General features: G+C 47.8%; 1 protein-coding gene across 4 annotated transcripts in view; it reads left to right on the top strand.

Moving 5' to 3' along the window:
• The window catches only part of VPS13B (vacuolar protein sorting 13 homolog B), a 3,181,000-nt gene that overhangs the window by 2,676,076 nt on the left and 486,846 nt on the right, over window positions 1–18,078 (top strand). For all 4 annotated transcript variants that reach the window (XM_078686964.1, XM_078686965.1, XM_078686963.1 and 1 more), the window contains exon 40: window positions 7,579–7,775. In XM_078686964.1, coding sequence (XP_078543090.1) covers window positions 7,579–7,775 — 197 coding nt within the window. The remainder of the gene's footprint in view (window positions 1–7,578; window positions 7,776–18,078) is intronic.

The raw sequence follows: 18,078 nt of genomic DNA, 5'->3' as shown, positions 1-18,078 counted from the left end.
ATCTTCAGAGTCCTTAATTTTACAATGTAGGGTCATTAACGCTTCCACACCTATTGGCAGCAATGAAGACCCAGTAATGTATGCACTCACATTGGCTCACGATTTAATAGCATTGCATGGGGTCTGTTGTTATGTGTGGGTGCGGGTGAAAGGTTGCAGTGGTAGATACGCTTAATGAGTGATGGTAAAGGTTATGAGTATGTGTGAACAAATCAATGCGCACATCCCAGTATTTGGGCACTCCCTCTGGTTCAAAGATATAGACTCCGATGAATTTCAAAAATTTATTTAAATTGAATTGATTTTCATGTTTTCATAAACCTTTTCATTAATGGATTATTTGCATCCAGTTAATTAGGCTCTACACAAAATCAACGTTGCTCCAATGCATTTCGGGTCGATTACCCTTTTTCAAGGAGCTCTGTAAGAAATGAGAACGATCTACATTTGTATCAGCGTAGCATTAACAAATAATTGTGTACAAAACAAACAATTCCCAATGGTGAATATGAACAAACAGAAGTCTGTGCGCAAAAGATGCAGAGGTAACCGTCACACATAAAATATACTGTCAAGATGGCTCAAATGTGCAAGAAAATAGTAGGCGCACCCAGAAGGGAGAAACAAAGTCTGTGAGCGGGTAGCGAGTGGCAACAATAGGGAAAACAAGTGAAAAAATGCTCACGTGTATGTCGGGCTGAAATGCGGTGCTGGACGGATCACAAAGTGAAAAGAAAATAGTTAGGGAAACGCTCGAGGAGCGGGTACAAGTAAGTTTAAGGCTCACTGCCAAACGCTATCGGGGCTTACCAAAGCGGGATTCTGTGGGGGGACTGTCAAAGTCTCCGGGTCAGTAAGTTGCAACGTAAAGTCGCCGGGTTGAAGTGAAGAGTCTCTGATGAAGCTGACTCTATGTAAACACGGGGCGAGGAGGGTAATCGTGAAAATCAAGGAAGGACTAACGTGTGGTGACTGTGGGCGCCATGTTGGAACGGGTAATGAAGCGTGTGTGTAAAGTGGGTGGGGAAAATGTGAGAGGAGCTAACAGACTCTTCAGAAATAATAAGAGGTGTAATGTCATAGAGGAGTGAAAGAAACATATCAAGGAACAGGTAAAATAGCAATGTAAACAATGGATGCATGAACATCTCAGTGAACTCGCACAATTATGAATGAAGGTGGAATGGTGAAAGGAAAGCAGGTTATGGAGCCGCTCTGTTGGGGGAGAAGTACATCTTTGTGTAGGGACTCGAAGTCCCAGGAGCCCTGAAATCCACCACACCTGTGCCGCTGTGCCGCCGAGACCTGGCCACAGCCGCCTCATAGTCCCCGCACCCGCTGCGTGGATAGTGCGCGGGCGCGCGCCGGGCGAAGCCCAGGCTAAGGGCGGGCCCGTGAGAGGCTGGGCTGGGCCCTTTCTCTAAGATCTGTGCTAGCTCATGAGATAGCAATCACCGAGCGCAAACCTTCTATGGACCCTATATTCTCAAAGCGGTCGTCATTGGGGGCGATAATGAATGTTCGCTCACCTCAAAGAAACCCCGAGTCCCTTCCTTCCACTGTTTCCCAGACGTCGAGCCCAGGTCCGCAGCAAGATGAAACTCCAGCCATTACTATTGACGGAGATGTTTCACGTCCTACGCCACCCCTAAGTGAAGCACTGCAAATGTCATCTAAAACCATAGTCTCATGCATTGCTGTGGTCCACAAAGAGCCCACCAAACCTAAGGAACACGCACAGGGGGTAATTTTAAAGAGGAAGCGAGGAGGAACCCAACAGAAGGTGAAGAATCCCAAGGTATCCAAGCTGAGTAAACCGGGAGAGAGCCCAAAGGCGGGCCCTATAACCATTGAGGCCTCCCCTCAAATATTGCAAGTGGCAAATGGCGGGAGTGTAGATGAAATTGCTACCGGACTGCCAAAGACTGACAATGAATATTGGCTAAAAATAGGTGCCCTTATGAAATCATCCTTGGAACCTATATTAATGAGACTTTCATCAATTGAGAATAGGCTTGTGAAACTTGAATCCTCACTAACTATTGCTGTGAGAGGCACTAAGAGCAAAACAGTGGGTTGTGGACAAGGCAGAGATCTGTTGAGGGAGGGAGGAAGAGGGGAGTCTGCGGTATTTCCAGGTATTAATCTAACAACAACCGCGGGCTTGGTAGCCCGACCAATGGACCACAATAATTTGAGGTCCGAAACAGCCACTGGAGAAATTATAGCGCCCGTAGAGACACAGGGTGGTCGTGGTACCTCCCATGGAGAACCACAGGGTCAATCCCAGTTAGCCGGTCCAGCTCCGAGGAGGAACCGGATTGGTAAGGAGGTAGAAAATGTACACCACTATTTAGATCTTCCCCCTGAGGGCTCGCCCTATGTTGCTGTTCTGATTGGTGTCCCAGAACTTAAGCAAGGTCAACTAGAATCTTATGATCAACTAAAAAATAAGACAATACACTGGTTAAATACCAATAGACCACTCCCCCGAGAGGTACAGTCTAAAATCTTATTTGTGAGAAGGGTGAGTTGGGTAGGATGCAGACTAAAAAACACACCAGGAGATTGTATTGTCGCCAATTTTGAAGACCCAAGGGCTGTGGAGCATGTCTGCTGGGGCGCATTGGTAAACTCACAATCTTCCATACAGGCCAGGGCCCTAAGCTACTTTTACATCCCTCCAGAATCCTACGCACAACCAGGGAAACCATGAGCTAGCGAAGGGTATGAGGGGCCATCTAGCTAGGATGACAACCTGTGCAAATGGGGAGAACGGTGAGAAATCGCCAGCAGTACCTCTGAATAATAGATTTAGTCTACTTGACTTGGTGGATTGACTGACCCCTGACGATATTGATCAGGTTATAACCCTGGGAAAACATACCATTGCAAGGGCAGCAGTGAGTGGAGATCTAGACCAATCTTTAAGATCATCTGGTGGAGTGGGGCACAATAAGGATCCAGTGCCTAGTCTAGTGGGAAAAGTGGGGGAATATGTGAATGTTATGTGTCCAAACACAAGCGATCATGGTAGTGGAGAAGTTGGCTACTGCATAACAGGAACTCTGCCGACCATCCCTGAATTTAGCAATCATGGGATCGCCGATAGACCCCTATTGGAGGGAATGGGTAGCTCGAATCTAAAATTAACTCCTGGTGGCCCTAGAATCCTATCCTGGAAAACTGCGATACTCGCTTCCAAATTAGATCAAGTGGACTGGGGGGAATATATTGACTCCCACGAGATATGCTTGTTCGAGGAAACGTGGGCAGTAGAGCCACAATTTAGGGCAGGGTTTGTAGCATATTGTGAGGGTGCAGTGAAGCGACCCAAGGGTAGACCGTCGGGGGGATTATGCATATGGGTGGCTTCACACCTAGGATGTAAGGTCAAACGAATCGAGACACACTCCCCAGACATTACGTGTATTCTTTTATCACACAAGAACCTACCGAAACTTGCCATTATTAACATTTACTCTCGACCAGTTCAGTATGGTGGGACATCATCGACGATAGATAGGCTGTTAAACCTTCTGAACCGACTGACAGGGAATCTACATTTTCTAATTTGTGGAGATTTCAACTGTCATTTCGAGCCACTTAATGGAATCATGCAACCAATCACTACCGAGGAGGATCTTATTTGGTCAATTCCTCCACCTAACATGTACCCCATTAATCGATGGACTCCTCTAGTCCTACAGTTAACCTCTTTAACTCTGTCTTTTTCCCTAAGGGCCTGTAATGGCCGGTTCTCTGGTGACAATCCTGGGCGCCCGACCTTTAGGAGGTTTGGACAGGCCACGGTTATCGATTACATCCTGACCAGTGTAGAGTTGTGGCATAATGTGGTGGACTTCGCTGTAGGAGAGCGAAGTGAAAGCGACCACAACCCTCTAGTTATGGAATTGGACTTTCAGTGGGGCGGTTCAAGTAGAGATATTGAAGAGCCGTACCAAAATAATTTGGTGATTGTAGAAGGTGGGAGACGGATTAGATGGTCCAGGATAAAGCAATCGGAGGAAATAATGTCAAAATTATATGCTAGCATTATACCCCTGCTAGAGAGAACTAGTGTTGTCGTGGCAAATCTAACAAACCCCTGTTTTGATAGTGACCTAAGTACATTACATCAAGAAATGGCTCTGGTCGTGGCCGATTTCTTTTTTAATAGTGGTCCTATCAAACATAAATCTGGTGGTGACAAGATATCTTAGTACTCGAAAGCTTGTAAGGAAGCGAAACTAACCCTGTTGGCTACATTAAAAGGGGCCGATAGCCTCCGTATCAGGGAAGTTAGGGCGGCCTATAAGAAAACAATTGTAAATGCGAAGTCCGAGTGGGAAACAGATAGATGGCATTAGATCAAGAAGGCCTTGGACCAAAAAGACAGTAGAAGTTTTTGGAACTTGGTCCACTCTGGGAAAGTGGAAGGTAGAACCACTCTTGACCCTAATATTGATGAGGATGCCTGGTATTCATATTTTAAGGAATTATATTCTAGATCCCACCCAGACACAAGTCTTAACAAAACTCCATTGTGTAATTTTAACCATGACTTTTTACGCGATGCACCCCCATGTACTATGGGAGAGCTGACATCTGCTTTAGCTAAATTACAGCCTAATAAAGCCCCAGGACTGGATAGAATTCTGGCCGACCTGTTCAAAAGTGAACAGGTAGTCTGGGCTCCATATTTGTTATCATTATTTAATGCAATCTTGTATGGCCTTCCCGCACCGCCGACGTGGGCAGGCGCCGAGATTGTTCCAATTTATAAAAAAGGATCTCCGATGGAACCCTCGAACTATAGGCCTATTAGCCTTATTGATGTCTCTCAAAAACTTTATGGGAGGTTACTACTAGGGAGACTACAGGACTGGATGGAAGACCGTGATATATTAACCCCGTTACAAGCTGGCTTTAGAGCTAAGATCTCAACTGTTGACCAGTTGTTGAGGTTGCAGTTGATATACTGGAAGCACGTTGTTTTGGAAGGTGGGAGTCTCTATCTTACCTTCGTGGATTTGAAATCTGTGTTTGATATGGTTGATCGCGACCAGTTATGGAGTATCCTACTGGGCATGGGGGTACCACCCTATCTTTGTTTCCAACTCAAACGCCTCCACGTATGCCAGAGTAAGATATGGCAAAGATGCTCGACTGACAGCCCCCTTCCCTGTCGACAAGGGGGTGAGGCAGGGCTGTGTGCTCGCGCCGACCCTCTTTTCACTCTTCCTTAATGGCTTAATTGACGATCTACTTGCCGTAAAGGATTTGGATTCCCCGAAAATAGCATCATGCAAATTTCCCGCATTGATGTTTGCGGATGATACCCTGCTCCTCTCAAAGTCACCTATGGGGATGCAGCGAGTTTTAAGGGAATTCACCCAGTTTTTTAAAAGGAGAAAACTCAGGTAATATCAGTAAAACAAAATACATGGTTTTCAATGCCAAACCTACTACCTACCCACACCCAGTAATGGACGATATTCCGTTAGAGCGAGTCCATATTTTTTAATATCTGGGCTTAACCCTGAATGATAAAATGGGTTGGGGGCCACAAACTGATAAGGCTAATTTGAAGCTCACACAGGCAATAGGGGTATTACTGAAAGTGCAGAAGGCTTGCGTTCTGAAGGCAATAAGCCCACCCCTAGAAATTTACAAAGTACAAGCACGCTCTGCTTCTATGTATGGGGCGAAACTTTGGGGCCATAGTAAATCAATTACACTGACCCTCACTGAAAATAAGTTCATTAGACGTATTATGGCCTTGCCAATAAATACCCCCTTGGTCCCCCTTAGGATGGACCTGGGTATCCTCCCAGTAGTGGACTTAATCTCGAGTCGACCCTTGCTTTATTGGCGTCGGCTATGGAGTACAGTCGAGCTGAGACACTACAGGGAGGAACTCAAGGCACTACTATTGTTACCAGGGACCGTGGGTAGTATACCATGGCTGTCTTTCGTGAGGGATTCGTTCCGTGCTATTGGTAGGGAGGACTTATGGGTTTCCCCGGAGGAGTCCTACCCAGCCACCTCAAAAAGAACTAAGAGATTTTAAATTGACTAGCTTAATTCAAGCGACTAGAGCTACGAGTTTGACGCATTGTTTTTTTAATTTTAAATCACACTATCAATTTGATCAGGTCCTAGACTCAATACACCCTTTGCTGACAAGGAGGTTGTTTCTCCAATTTAGATATGGGACCCTACCACTTTTTGTAATAACTAGCAAGTGGTCAGATGAGGCCTGCTACCTTTGCCCTGGATGCCGAGTGGCGGAGGAAACAGATATCCATGTACTCTTCTTCTGCCCGGCATATAAGCATGCTAGGTCTAAATGGATCATACAATTGTGTAGAAACTTGGGTATTAGGGATTACTCTGTATTCTATAGAATTTTAAAATCTGATACAGACCCAGTGTATGTGGTTGTAATCTCTAAATTCCTCCAGGCAATGTGGCTGAAATGAAGGCACCTTTTGAAAATTGATACTTAGCCAATTGTGACTGTCTTAATTAGTTGTTACCCTCTGGAGTATTTTAACAAATTCTGTGATATGTTTATTAATTTTCTTAAATTAGAATTTTAAAACCTAATATAAATCTAAAACTGTTTTTCGTTTTGAACAACTGGGGAAGTTTATGGCTCCTTACCCCTGTAAATGACATCACCAGATTTTATTCTATACTGTTATGGGAAATGTTCTTTTGACTGTTATTAATTGTTGTGCTTTTATGACTGTTATAGTCGCAATAAAGTTATTATGAATGAATGAATGAAAGGAAAGCAGGAGGGACGCCAAGTGGCGCCCTACAAGCATCAAGGATACCCAGTATAGTCACACGTTTATCATAAACCTTAGTGCCTGTGTTGCAGCCCAGCAAAGTCTGCTGGACTTTGCAGCAGGGCTTCATGAGAGGGATGATTGCCACTTCTGAGGTAACTGGACATTTAGATTACTTCCCCAACCCTGATCACATTTCTTTGTGGTTCTTTTGTGAGTCTCGCTTTAGGGCATATTTATGTCTAACAAATCATTTTGAATGGAATGCTGCCTCCTTTTGGAACTCCCTGCCCCCCACCATGCGTAGTGAACCTGATCTACAAAAGTTTCGCAAACTTTTGAAAACCTTCCTTTTTCACTAGTTTGCACAGCCTGATTGTTGTCCCTGCCCACTCGTCCTAAGCGCTACGAGTCCTTAGGGCAGACGGGCGCTATACAAAACCGAATTTAATTTCATTTCATTACTTCATCTATATTGATTATACATTAACTTTCTTATGGCTTTTGTACAATGGAACAGATCTTGTGTTGCTCCTTTTTCGAAATGTTCTTCCACTGATAACAAGTGTGGAGTTTAACGACAGTGTAGATGGATACATTCTAATGCAGTACTCTGAACATACGTGATTGTCACCTGGGCTGGGCATTATGTTCAGGGCTCATGTTTAATCATATCTGTTCTGCATTAAGCTTGGAATATCAACTTTGAATGCTGGCACTTTCCCAACTATGTTCTTGTCGAAACTTACAGTCACTTTGTGTTTTGCTGTCTTCAAAGGTTCCTTGCAGTTTGGAGTACTGGGATGAACTGCAGCAGTCGTTTATCGCCTTCCGAGAATTCAGTCTATCTGAAAGCAAAGTGTGTGAGCTGCAGCTGCCCAGTGTCAACCTAGTGAATGACCAGCGGGAACTGGTCGCCTCAGACCTTTGGAGGATAGTCCTGAATGGCAGTCCGAGTGGAGCTGACGACCAGAGGTAATGTAGAAGCACAAGAGGTAGGAAATGTGGTAGTGACCAATGCGAGGCTCATATCGCAGCTAGATTCTGCCTGGTACAAGTGCGTGGAGCACACATTCTACTCCCAGGGCAAATATTTTAACTGGACTCCCTGGCTCACAGGTGACACATTCCACTCTCAGGGCAGACATCTTAACTAGATGTTCCACCTTGGCCATGCTTAGACCACTGTTTGTATTCTTAGGGCAGATACCCTATCCAGATTATCCATTGTGCCAGTGGTCTGATATTGTAAATGGAATCCCTATGATTCTGGTGTGAAGGCGCGGCATTGTGTTTGTATTCAACTACTATTGCGCCAGCGTGTGGACATTTCCTTCTGTTCTCCATGCAGTTATGTTAACTGGATTCTCTGTTTTGAAAGTTCATTTCCTCCACTCCCAGACCAGATATTAAACCTGAAGCACCAAAGTTGTGCAGATAAGACTTGATACTTAGAGCAGGTATCAAAACTACATCTTTGACGGTGTGCTGAAGTGTGATATTCAATTGGGAATCTCAGCTATCACAAACAGATATTCTATTGTGTCAATGTGCAGACTAGACCTATTCAGAGAAAACGTATCAAAATTGATTTTGTATGGTGTTGTTGTGTAGACAAAATATATTTTTGATTATCTGAAGCACAAACAATATTATATTGTCTGAACAAATATGAACAATAACTTTTATATGAGTTATTTCTTGGCACACACCCTATTTTTTCCAGTTGGATAGATGCATAAACATCTTTTTCAAAAAAAGTGTATCCAACTGTCAGCTTGCAAGACATTATTCAAGCCTTATTACACTGTGTTTTCTCCCTCAAATGACCCATATACCCCAAGAGGTCCCTTTTAGCTACTACCAGTATGTCAAATGTTTTCCAGTCCTTGGGTGCCCACATTTTCTGTAGGTCAGTGTTGGCTGGGCATTTCTAGTCTTGGTATTCTGTGATCGTGTAGCACATCCTACCCTGGCTGTACAAATGGCTAGTTGGGTATTTTGACGATATTGCATTTTATTTAGGTTGCAGCCTCAGCCCCTGTTCAAGGTGTTCTCTCATCATTCTCCCTGGTGAGTTGTGTGAACTGCATTAGTGTCATGTCCCATTCCATAAGCCTGCTTGCTGCCCCTCCTCTGGTCTGTTTCCTTGCAAAGTAACAGTCTCTGCTCTGCCCATCTAAGAAAGTCAGCCTTTCACCTAGTGCTCAATGGAGCATTGGGTGATTTCCATGCTATGGCCAGTCTTCTTTTACCTAAGACCAGGGCAAGATCTGCGAATCTACCCTCGGTCTTATTATTCTGTGTTCAGTTTAGAAGACCCAGCATTCACTCACTGGGTATTCTGTTGACTGTGAGCTGTTCAAGGGTTTGAGTAACCTGTGCCATCACTCAGATATTTCAGTGCACTGCCACAACATGTACCTACGCTTTAACATCTGTAAGTTGTGGAGTGATCAGGTTACGACTCTAGCTTGGCATTCAATCATGAAAGTCTTTAGGCACCTGGAGATGAATAAAAACATTAAAGCCCGAGCGAGGAGCCAAGCCGGCGACCAAGATGGCCGCGTAGGGAATCAGCTCCACCGACTTCCCTTCCCCTCTGTTCCATCCTGCCACAAATCCTGAGCCTTTACCCCATCCCCGGCATCAGAAATAGTAGCGATCCCCGTGGGTGCCGCTTTGAGCCGTCCCGATGCTCCAGGGACCGAGATTCGTCGGCTGGCGATTCGGGGCCTTGGCCGGCGCGAAAGCCGGGGCCTCGATTAACTGGTGGGGCCGCCCGGAGTGGGCGATTAGCGGGGGCCAAGGTCCGGCTGCCACCGGACAGGCTCGAAAAGCACAAGACCTATCGGGGCGCCTGACCGCACTGTGGTGCTGCGGCCGAGTGGAGGTGCGGGAGGTCTGGCCTGCCGGGACAGTGCGCGGAGGTCTGCGGCCCTGCGTGGAGTGAGCGCCTGGGCCTCGATTGCTTGGTGGGGCTGCCCGGAGTGCATGAACAGCGGGGGCCGAGGTCCGGCCGCCGCCGGACCGTATTAAAAGCTTGGGTCCCCTCGGGCGCCTGGTCACTTTGGAGAGAAGCGGCAGTGTGGAGGAGCGGGAGTGGAGCTCCGAGCCACGGCTGCCCTGTTGGAGGTCGGGCCTGCCGGGACTGTGCGAGGCCGTGATCGGCCGAGAACTGGCTAACATCTGTCGACCAGCCGCTCACCTGAAAATACTCCTCGGGCAGAGTGAGGAAACCCTGGCTGAGGGTGAGAGGAGACGGAAGAAGGGTGAGGTGTGGGCACAAGGCTCAACAGTCCCCAGTCCTGAGAAGCCCGGCGGGTGAGGTGCCCGGGAAGCGGTGGAGACTATCCTATTTTGGGGAGGCCCGCTCGAAGAAGGACCTACATGGGTGGCTGTCAAGAGGGAAGAGCAGACGGGGTCGGCCTACAAGAGTCCCATTCGGTCCCCCCACGCTGCTACTAATTGTGTGTGTGAGGATCGGTAGAAGGGAGCCCCCAACTGTGCACCTCCGGAGGGGATGAGGGAGCACCATTGCAGACGAAAGCAGATAATACCCTTCCGGATTAACTGGGAGACTCGGAGGCGAATACTCGCAAGATAGGGAACTGCACAGGGAGGCTCCTGAAGAGTGCGACGGGTGTTGAATTTGGAAGTGGAGCGGCTGGGGTGTTGGGGCGCGCTTTGGACTGAGTGGCTGAGTACAGTCATAGCGGATACCCAGAGCGGATGAGATAGTGTGCGGTCCATGGGTGATTCACAGTGAGGAGGTCGGCCGTAACTGGTGAAGTGGACCAAAGAGGCGGGATGGCGACAAAACCGGAACTGGAGAAGTCCCTGCCTCGGTCATCCAGGGGGTCCAAGACTATCAAATCAAACAAACTGGATCGATACACCATGCCCAAAGGGTCCCTAGTGGAAATGAGGAAGATTCCCTCTGAGCGGGAGGAAGCCACACAATCCCTTACTGAGCCAACATTGACGGATCTCATGGCGGCGGTTAACAAAGTGCAGACATCCCTGGTCCAGAAGATGGAGGCCCTGGACAACAAGCTGGACACTGTCACAATTGAGATGGAGTTGATACGAGCGGATCTTACGAAGGCGAACGAGAAGGTCAAGACGCTCGAGCTCAAGACGGCTAGCCTCATTGACGACGTGAATCTGCTGCAGCAAGAGGTGCGGGACCTTAAGATCTCAAGAGCCCTCACAGACCGCAAGCTAGACGATTATGAGTGCAGGGCCAGACGTAATAACGTCCGCATCCTCGGGTGCTGGAAAAATCAGAAGGTCAGACGCTGGATTTATTTGTTGAAAATATAGTTCTCAATCATCTCAAGCCTAAGGGCCTTAGCAACTTTTTTACGGTGGAAAGGGCACACAGGGTCCCGGCGGGTAGGCCCAAGCCGGGGGCGCCCCCCCCCCCCCCGTCTCATGATCGCGAGGGTCCTGAATTTTCGAGACAGGGATGCTATCCTCCAGGCGGCACGAACCGGGACCCCCCTGAGATATGAAAATACGACTCTCTCCTTTTTCCCGGACTTCACCCAAATGGTACAAAAACAGTGTCAGGGGGCTTCATATCGGTGAAGAAGAAATTGAGAGATAAGGGACTAAAATATGCCATGATGTATCCGGCCCGCCTCCGAGTGGAACTTAAAGGGAAGGCCTGGTTCTTCGACAATCCGGAGGTGAATTGAATTGAATTGAAATGAAATTTATACCGCGCAACTAAGCCCGTAGGCATCAAGGCGCCTAAGGTGGCGGCGGATTGGTTGGAAAGTATGTCCAGTGCTGAGACGGAATCCAGGGCCCAGGACAAAGCAGACAAACAATAACTTATCGTGAACTTATGACAGCAGGGTCTAAGCGGTGATATTTTATATATGGGGGGGTAAGCGATATCTTCCCCTGCCAGGGAGCATAAAAATGATATCATTGTTGAATGCATAGATTGGGGGAAGGGAAGGTGAGGCGGGAAGGAGGGGGTTGGCGGGATTGTCCGGGCCCTCCCTCTATTTTCTACCTTTAGCTATTTGTAGATTGGTGTGGGGCGACAGGCACACTGCTAGTTGAGGATGAGCGTAAGCTGTATGCAGGGGTGCAGGGTGGGGGGGGTTTGAGAGTTGAGGGTTTTTTCTTATTCAAGCTTCAATTTGACGCAGAAATATTGTCGATTTGTGTTTCTTTTGGTATTGCATCAGGTGACCTAGACAGGATTTATCGTTACAATGCCTTTTGGTAGGTTGTAATGTCTTCTGATAGAAAGGGATTGGGGATATCCAAACTCTGCTGGACTGTAAATGGCCTTGGTGACAAGATAAAATGGGGGATGGTGAATCAATTGATCAGGAGACACTCCCCAGATGTGGTGTTGCTTCAAGAGACACACCTAGTCGGAAACCGTTCAATGGCACTACACAGGGGAGGTTATAAGTTAGTGGCACATGCCGGATTCACGACGGAATCTAGGGGGGCCGGGCATACTGGTGAGGAACTCCTTCCCACTGACTATCCAGGCCACATGGACTGATAAACGAGGTAGATAGGTAGGCGTTTCAGGACTCTGAGAGGGTAGAGTTGTCACTGTTTTGTCTGTGTATGTTCCACCAGGTCTGCAGACCGACACCTTTCGAGATTTGTATGCGATTTTTTTAACCCTGCCCGCAGGTATTCTAATTCTGGGTGGAGACTTTAACGCTGTGATTGATGGGGAAATAGATAGGCACCCTGCCCAAACTCTGCTGCCATCCCAGAGGTGGTTGCCGGATTTCAAAGAAACAACGGGGCTAACAGATGGGTGGAGGCTGAGGAATCCGGATGGAGTGCACTACACACACGCCTCAGCTGCGCATCACTCCCTATAAAGAATAGATTATACCCTAGTACCAGCGTCGCAGGCAGCGTGGGTTCGTGAGGTGCGCTGTTTAGGAAGAGGGATCTCCGATCACTCCCCAGTCTGTCTCAGGGTGGAGGTGGGGCGGAGAGATGTGGGAAGGACAGCCCCCAATATTGCATGGCACCTGAGGGACCCTGACACTAAGAAAGAGGTGATACAAGTCACAGAGAGATATTTCCAGGAAAATGTGGGAACAGTTGAATTGGCACAGTCTCTGTGGGAGGCTTACAAGACGGTCATTAGAGGGGAAGTCCTGTCGTTAGTTGCTGGGAAGAGGAGGAAGAGCCGGGCAGAGGTGGAAGGGATGGAGGCAGAAGTGACAAGTATGGAGGAGGAGGAGGTTTCGAGAGACGCCACCCTCGAGGGTATGCGCCGGTTGAGACTACTTCAAGAGGAATATAGGAGCCAGGCTAGAGACAGGGCTAGGGTGCAGCATGCAAACACCCAGAGTAGGGTATACGAACTCGGCGATAAGGCAGGGAAACTGATCGCATAGTTGGAAAAGGGGAGTGGGCTTCGAGGTTGGTTCCAGAGTTGCGATAGGAGAGTCGAGTTTGGTGACAGACCCACAAGGGATAGTAGAAGAGTTTGCCGCTCATTATAGCTCGGCGTATAAATCCGCAGGGAACAATACAGAAGCTGACAACGCAGCTATGATACACGACATCCAAATGCCTGCACTGTCGGAAGAAGATGGAAAATACCCAGATTCCCCTCTTACAGAGGACGAAGTGGCGTAAGCTATTAGGGGGGTCCACTCAGGGAAGGACTCTGGCCCAAACGGAATCCCCATTGAGCTGTATAAACTCTGTGCCAATAAGTTGGCACCTTTTCTTTGTGCCATGTTTGTTGAAAGCAAGGAAAAGAGCCAGCTCCCCTATGATCAGCGAGTGGCAAACATTATAGCCATTCATAAAGAAGGGAAACCTAAGACACTATGCTCTTCCTACTGGCCAATCTCGCTTTTAAACACCGAGTCCAAGGTGCTGGCAAAACTGCTAGCGACCAGACTTGCCAAGGTCATCACCACTCTGATCCACCCGGATCAGTTGGGTTTTATGCCACGCCGCAATACGGCTTTAAATCTCCGGAGGTTGCATGGAATTTTGGGAGGCGCTTCTAAGATACATGAACAGGCGGCCTTGTTATCATTAGAAGTGACCATGGCTTTTGATAGGGTCGAGTGGCCCTATCTTTTTGCAGTTCTGGCGAAAGTGGGTATCGGCCAAGAGTTTATAAGTTGGGTCCGTCTCCTGTACACAGATCCTCTTGCTAGAGTGGTGGTGAATAATCACAAATCCTCTGACTTTGCTCTGGGCAGGGGCACAAGACAGAGGTCCCCTTTGCCCCCGCTATTATTTGCTCTGGCACTCGAACCCCTGGCGGCGTGGGTCCGTTGGGACCGATCGATCAGAGGATTGCGTTGGACATCCGAGTGGGAAGATAAGATCTCGTTGTATGCAGATGATATTCTGCTATAGCTCACTTCTCTCAGGACCTCTTTGATCAACACTCTTGACGTCCTGGTAATCTTCGGGGAGTACTCTGGCTTCGCCGTCAACTGGGCGAAGTTGGTGCTCTTTGTCCTCAGCGGAGACCCCCCGGTCCTTCCGGGTTCCTGCCCACTACAAATTGATTCAGTGGGGTTTCAATACTTAGGTATATGTATTACCATGGATCCGAAATTAAGATATGAGAAAAATCTGGGTCCCCCTTTGACTAGGTTCCACAGAGACATGGCAAGATGGAAATCATTGCCGCTCTCCCTCCTGGGTAGGGCGGTGCTGTTTAAAATAATGGCCCTTCCCCGCTTCCTCTACATGCTTCAGAATTTAATGGATCCAGTACCTTCCGCATACATCAAGGAAATAGAGTCCCTCCAGAGACAGCTTCTTTGGGAGGGCAGGCCCCGTATCGCTTTCTCCAAGCTCACTCTTCCCTGGTATGACGGGGGGATTGGTTTGCCGGACCTCCGAAAATACTATTGGGCATCTCAACTCTTGGCGATAAACCACACTGTCTAAGGATCCCCATTGGATCCTGGGTATGCGATAGATCACGGTCAAATCTCAGGGGGGGATATAACGAGAGCGTTATATGCCAGGAATGGCCGGTTTCCCTTGTCGGGCCACCAGCACATGTGGTGCAAGTGTGGCATGGAGCCACCAGACACCTTAAATGGGACGGGAAACTAACTCTTGCGACCCCATTGTGGAACTCAGAGAGATTGAGTGGTCTGTGCAAAACGAAGGGATTTGACAAGTGGGACCTCATTGGGATCTCGCAGATTAAGGACATTTGGTGGAAAGATGAGATCCTCACATTCGACGATCTACAAAGGAAATACCATCTGCAGGAGAGCGAGCGTTCCCGATATATTCAGATCAGGCATGCCCTACAGGCGCATATCCCAAGGGGCACCACGCCTCCGGAGGTGTCCCCGCTGGAAGACCGGATACTAGATGGACACCTTCCAGACAAAACGATCTCCTTGATCTATAAGAAACTTATTAATCATATGGAAGACCCATTAGCGACCATCAGGGAGCAATGGGGTGCGGACGGTCTAGTTTTGGATGATGAGGACTGGAGGGAACTAAAATAAAGCAATGTCTTCACTGCATTCAAAGGGAATATCACAGCATTGTTTTTAATCACAACGTGTACAAAATATTCAATAAAACACAGTTCATAAAATACAACAATTATTAAATAGTGCCCCTAAAGAAGGAGGGGGGGGGTGGTGTGTAGGTGATGTGGAAGGTGAGGAAACTATACAAGTGCCAAAGCAATGGTCAGTTTGACCTCAATAGAATTGTATTAATAATTAATTAACAAAGGCTAATAATCACAATTCATAAATTAATGAATGCCTAACAATGATGAAGACCCTGTAGCAAGACCCCATCTGATGCCTGCAATAACCTGGGTCGAAACGTCGACACTTTTCTCTACCCTCAGCCTATTCTCCCCATTTATCATTTGTGGATCTGTTTTGTTAGGCATGAGTTTGTTACATTAATTTATGAATTGTGATTATTAGCCTTTGTTAATTAATTATTAATACAATTCTATTGAGGTCAAACTGACCATTGCTTTTGCACTTGTATAGTTTCCTCACCTTCCACATCACCTACACACCACCCCCCCTCCTTCTTTAGGGACACTATTTAATCATTTATGAACTGTGTTTTATTGAATATTTTGTACACGTTGTGATTAAAAACAATGCTGTGATATTCCCTTTGAATCCAGTGAAGACATTGCTTTATTTTAGTTCATTTGCTCTAGTATCTGGGACATTTATAATGCCAATAACTCAAACTCTTGTAAATGCGAGACCTATTGCATTGCAAAGAAGCAGCCGCCATTGTCCCGGCTGCGTGGAAAGTGAAGGCGATCATGGGTTAAGGAAAGCACGTTGTACCTGCAGTAGGGCAAAACCCAATAAAGCAAATAGTACTTACAGACAAATTAAAACATATAGTGTCGCAACAGAAGTAAAAGGGCCAGTCTCCGTGGGAGGTTTCAAATTAAGACAAGGCGGGACTAACAAGGTGATTAAGGAGTCTGAAGCCAGTATTTACAAAGGACAACTACACAAACCAATGAAAAATATGGGCGGAGAGTCAGCTTGGCATCAAATTCCTAACTCAATACAGCATGGCTCGCAGAGCAGTGCATGCGCTGCCCAGGCTCGACCTAAAGAGTGGAATGTGAACTTCGACCAAAGTTGGGGCTTGGGCCAGGAGACTCAGAAGAGCTGGGGACACAAGGAACCATCTAAGGTAAGTACCCCGGGATCCTACGGAGGTAGTGTACAAGGTGGAAACACAGCCACGTACTCAGTAGAAGTCAATGGGAAAGTCACATATGCAGTTGTTAAGAAAAAGGACCCTTCCCAGTGGACCCCGAAGAAACCCAGTGTAAGAGAGAAGGTTGGAGAGTCACCCCACCCATGGATACCCTGGGAACCAGGGTACCTACACAAGGGAAGCAGAGTGCGTTGATGCTAAGTGACGTCAGAAACCGCCGTAGACCACAATAGGGAACTTCCAAGAAGATGCCACTGGTGAAGACTGTGCAAGAATCCAGTGGAAGCCAAGTAGAGGGGACAGAGCATATGCCACTCTGAGATGACCAGGAAGCACGGAGAGCAATGACCATTGATGTCGAATGGTTCAGAAGTGTTGATGGTATTGCTACAGGTGTGAGGACCAGACGATGCCGAGGAAGACCAGGAGCTGTGCATGAGCTGTCCCACATCAGAAGTCGAGAACCAGGGGTCCGGTGTCCCGTGGTAGTACCAACAAACCTTGGCAGCTGCAACTGGCATGGGGAACGAAGAAGAAGCAACGTTGGGACCAGCAAGGTCCAAGGGACTCACCAACAGCAGGACAGTCAGAGTAGACCCCGAAAGCAGGGGATCCAATGGAGCAGAAGAAGATCCTCAAGAGGACCCACAGACCGCCTGCAGAGGAGTTGCAAGAGGACTTCGAGCAGCTCACCAAGAAGGAAGGCCCACTGTGCAGATGAGGCGGTTAGAACACTGTACTTGGCAGGAAGAGAAGCTGGAGCTTCTTGTAGCCTGAAGATCTCTGGAGTGCAGAGCCAACCAACCTTGGCAACTGCAAGTTGACGAGGAGCACAGGGGTTTGGCCCCAGCGGTTCCGGCTCCGCCTTTGAGGGATGCTGGCCTCAAAGTTGCAGAGAGGACAGGTCAGTCCTCGAGGGAGTTGCAGAATCACCACCTGTGTTGCTGAGCCTTTCGAAGTCCGTGGGTCGTCAGGGGCAGTAGACTGGTCAGCTTCATTGCGGTGCCTGCAGATGCAGGGAAGTGACTGTTTTACTCCAAGGGAGATTACTTTGGGTGTCTTTGATGCCCATAGGTCTGGTGAAGGTCCTGGAAGAAGCACATACGATGAAGAAGACTTGCAGAACATCAAGACAAGGAGCAGCAGGAGTCTTCCTTGATGCAGTCTCTGTTCCAGGTGTAGTCCAGCTAAATCCAAGTGTTCAGACAATCCAAGAGTGACGTGGTTTCAGTCTTGAGTCTTGTCCCACAATGAATCTGAGGAACCACCCACATGTAAGTCCCTGCATACCCTAAGTAAAGGGTTGGAACAGAGGGTAGGATTCTCCCATGTCCTTTGTCCAGTTTTGCGCCACAGCAGGAGCCATGGGCTCCCCTGAACTGGTTCAAATTTGAGTATGCAATGAGGGCACCAAATGTGCCCTTCAAAGCAGTCTGGTGGCGCTGGCAAGCGCCCCCACCACAACCCAATACACTAAGTCCTCTCTGGAAGGTGGTCACACCTCCCTGTGACAGAAAACTTACTGTTCTAACTTCCCCTGCTTGAGCTGGGCTCAGCAGCA

This window comes from Lissotriton helveticus, chromosome 4_1 (assembly GCF_964261635.1).
Source record: "Lissotriton helveticus chromosome 4_1, aLisHel1.1, whole genome shotgun sequence".
Classification (NCBI taxonomy): Eukaryota; Metazoa; Chordata; class Amphibia; order Caudata; family Salamandridae; genus Lissotriton; species Lissotriton helveticus.
The sequence above is the reverse complement of the archived record's forward strand: the minus strand, read 5'-3'. Positions and strand labels throughout refer to the sequence as shown.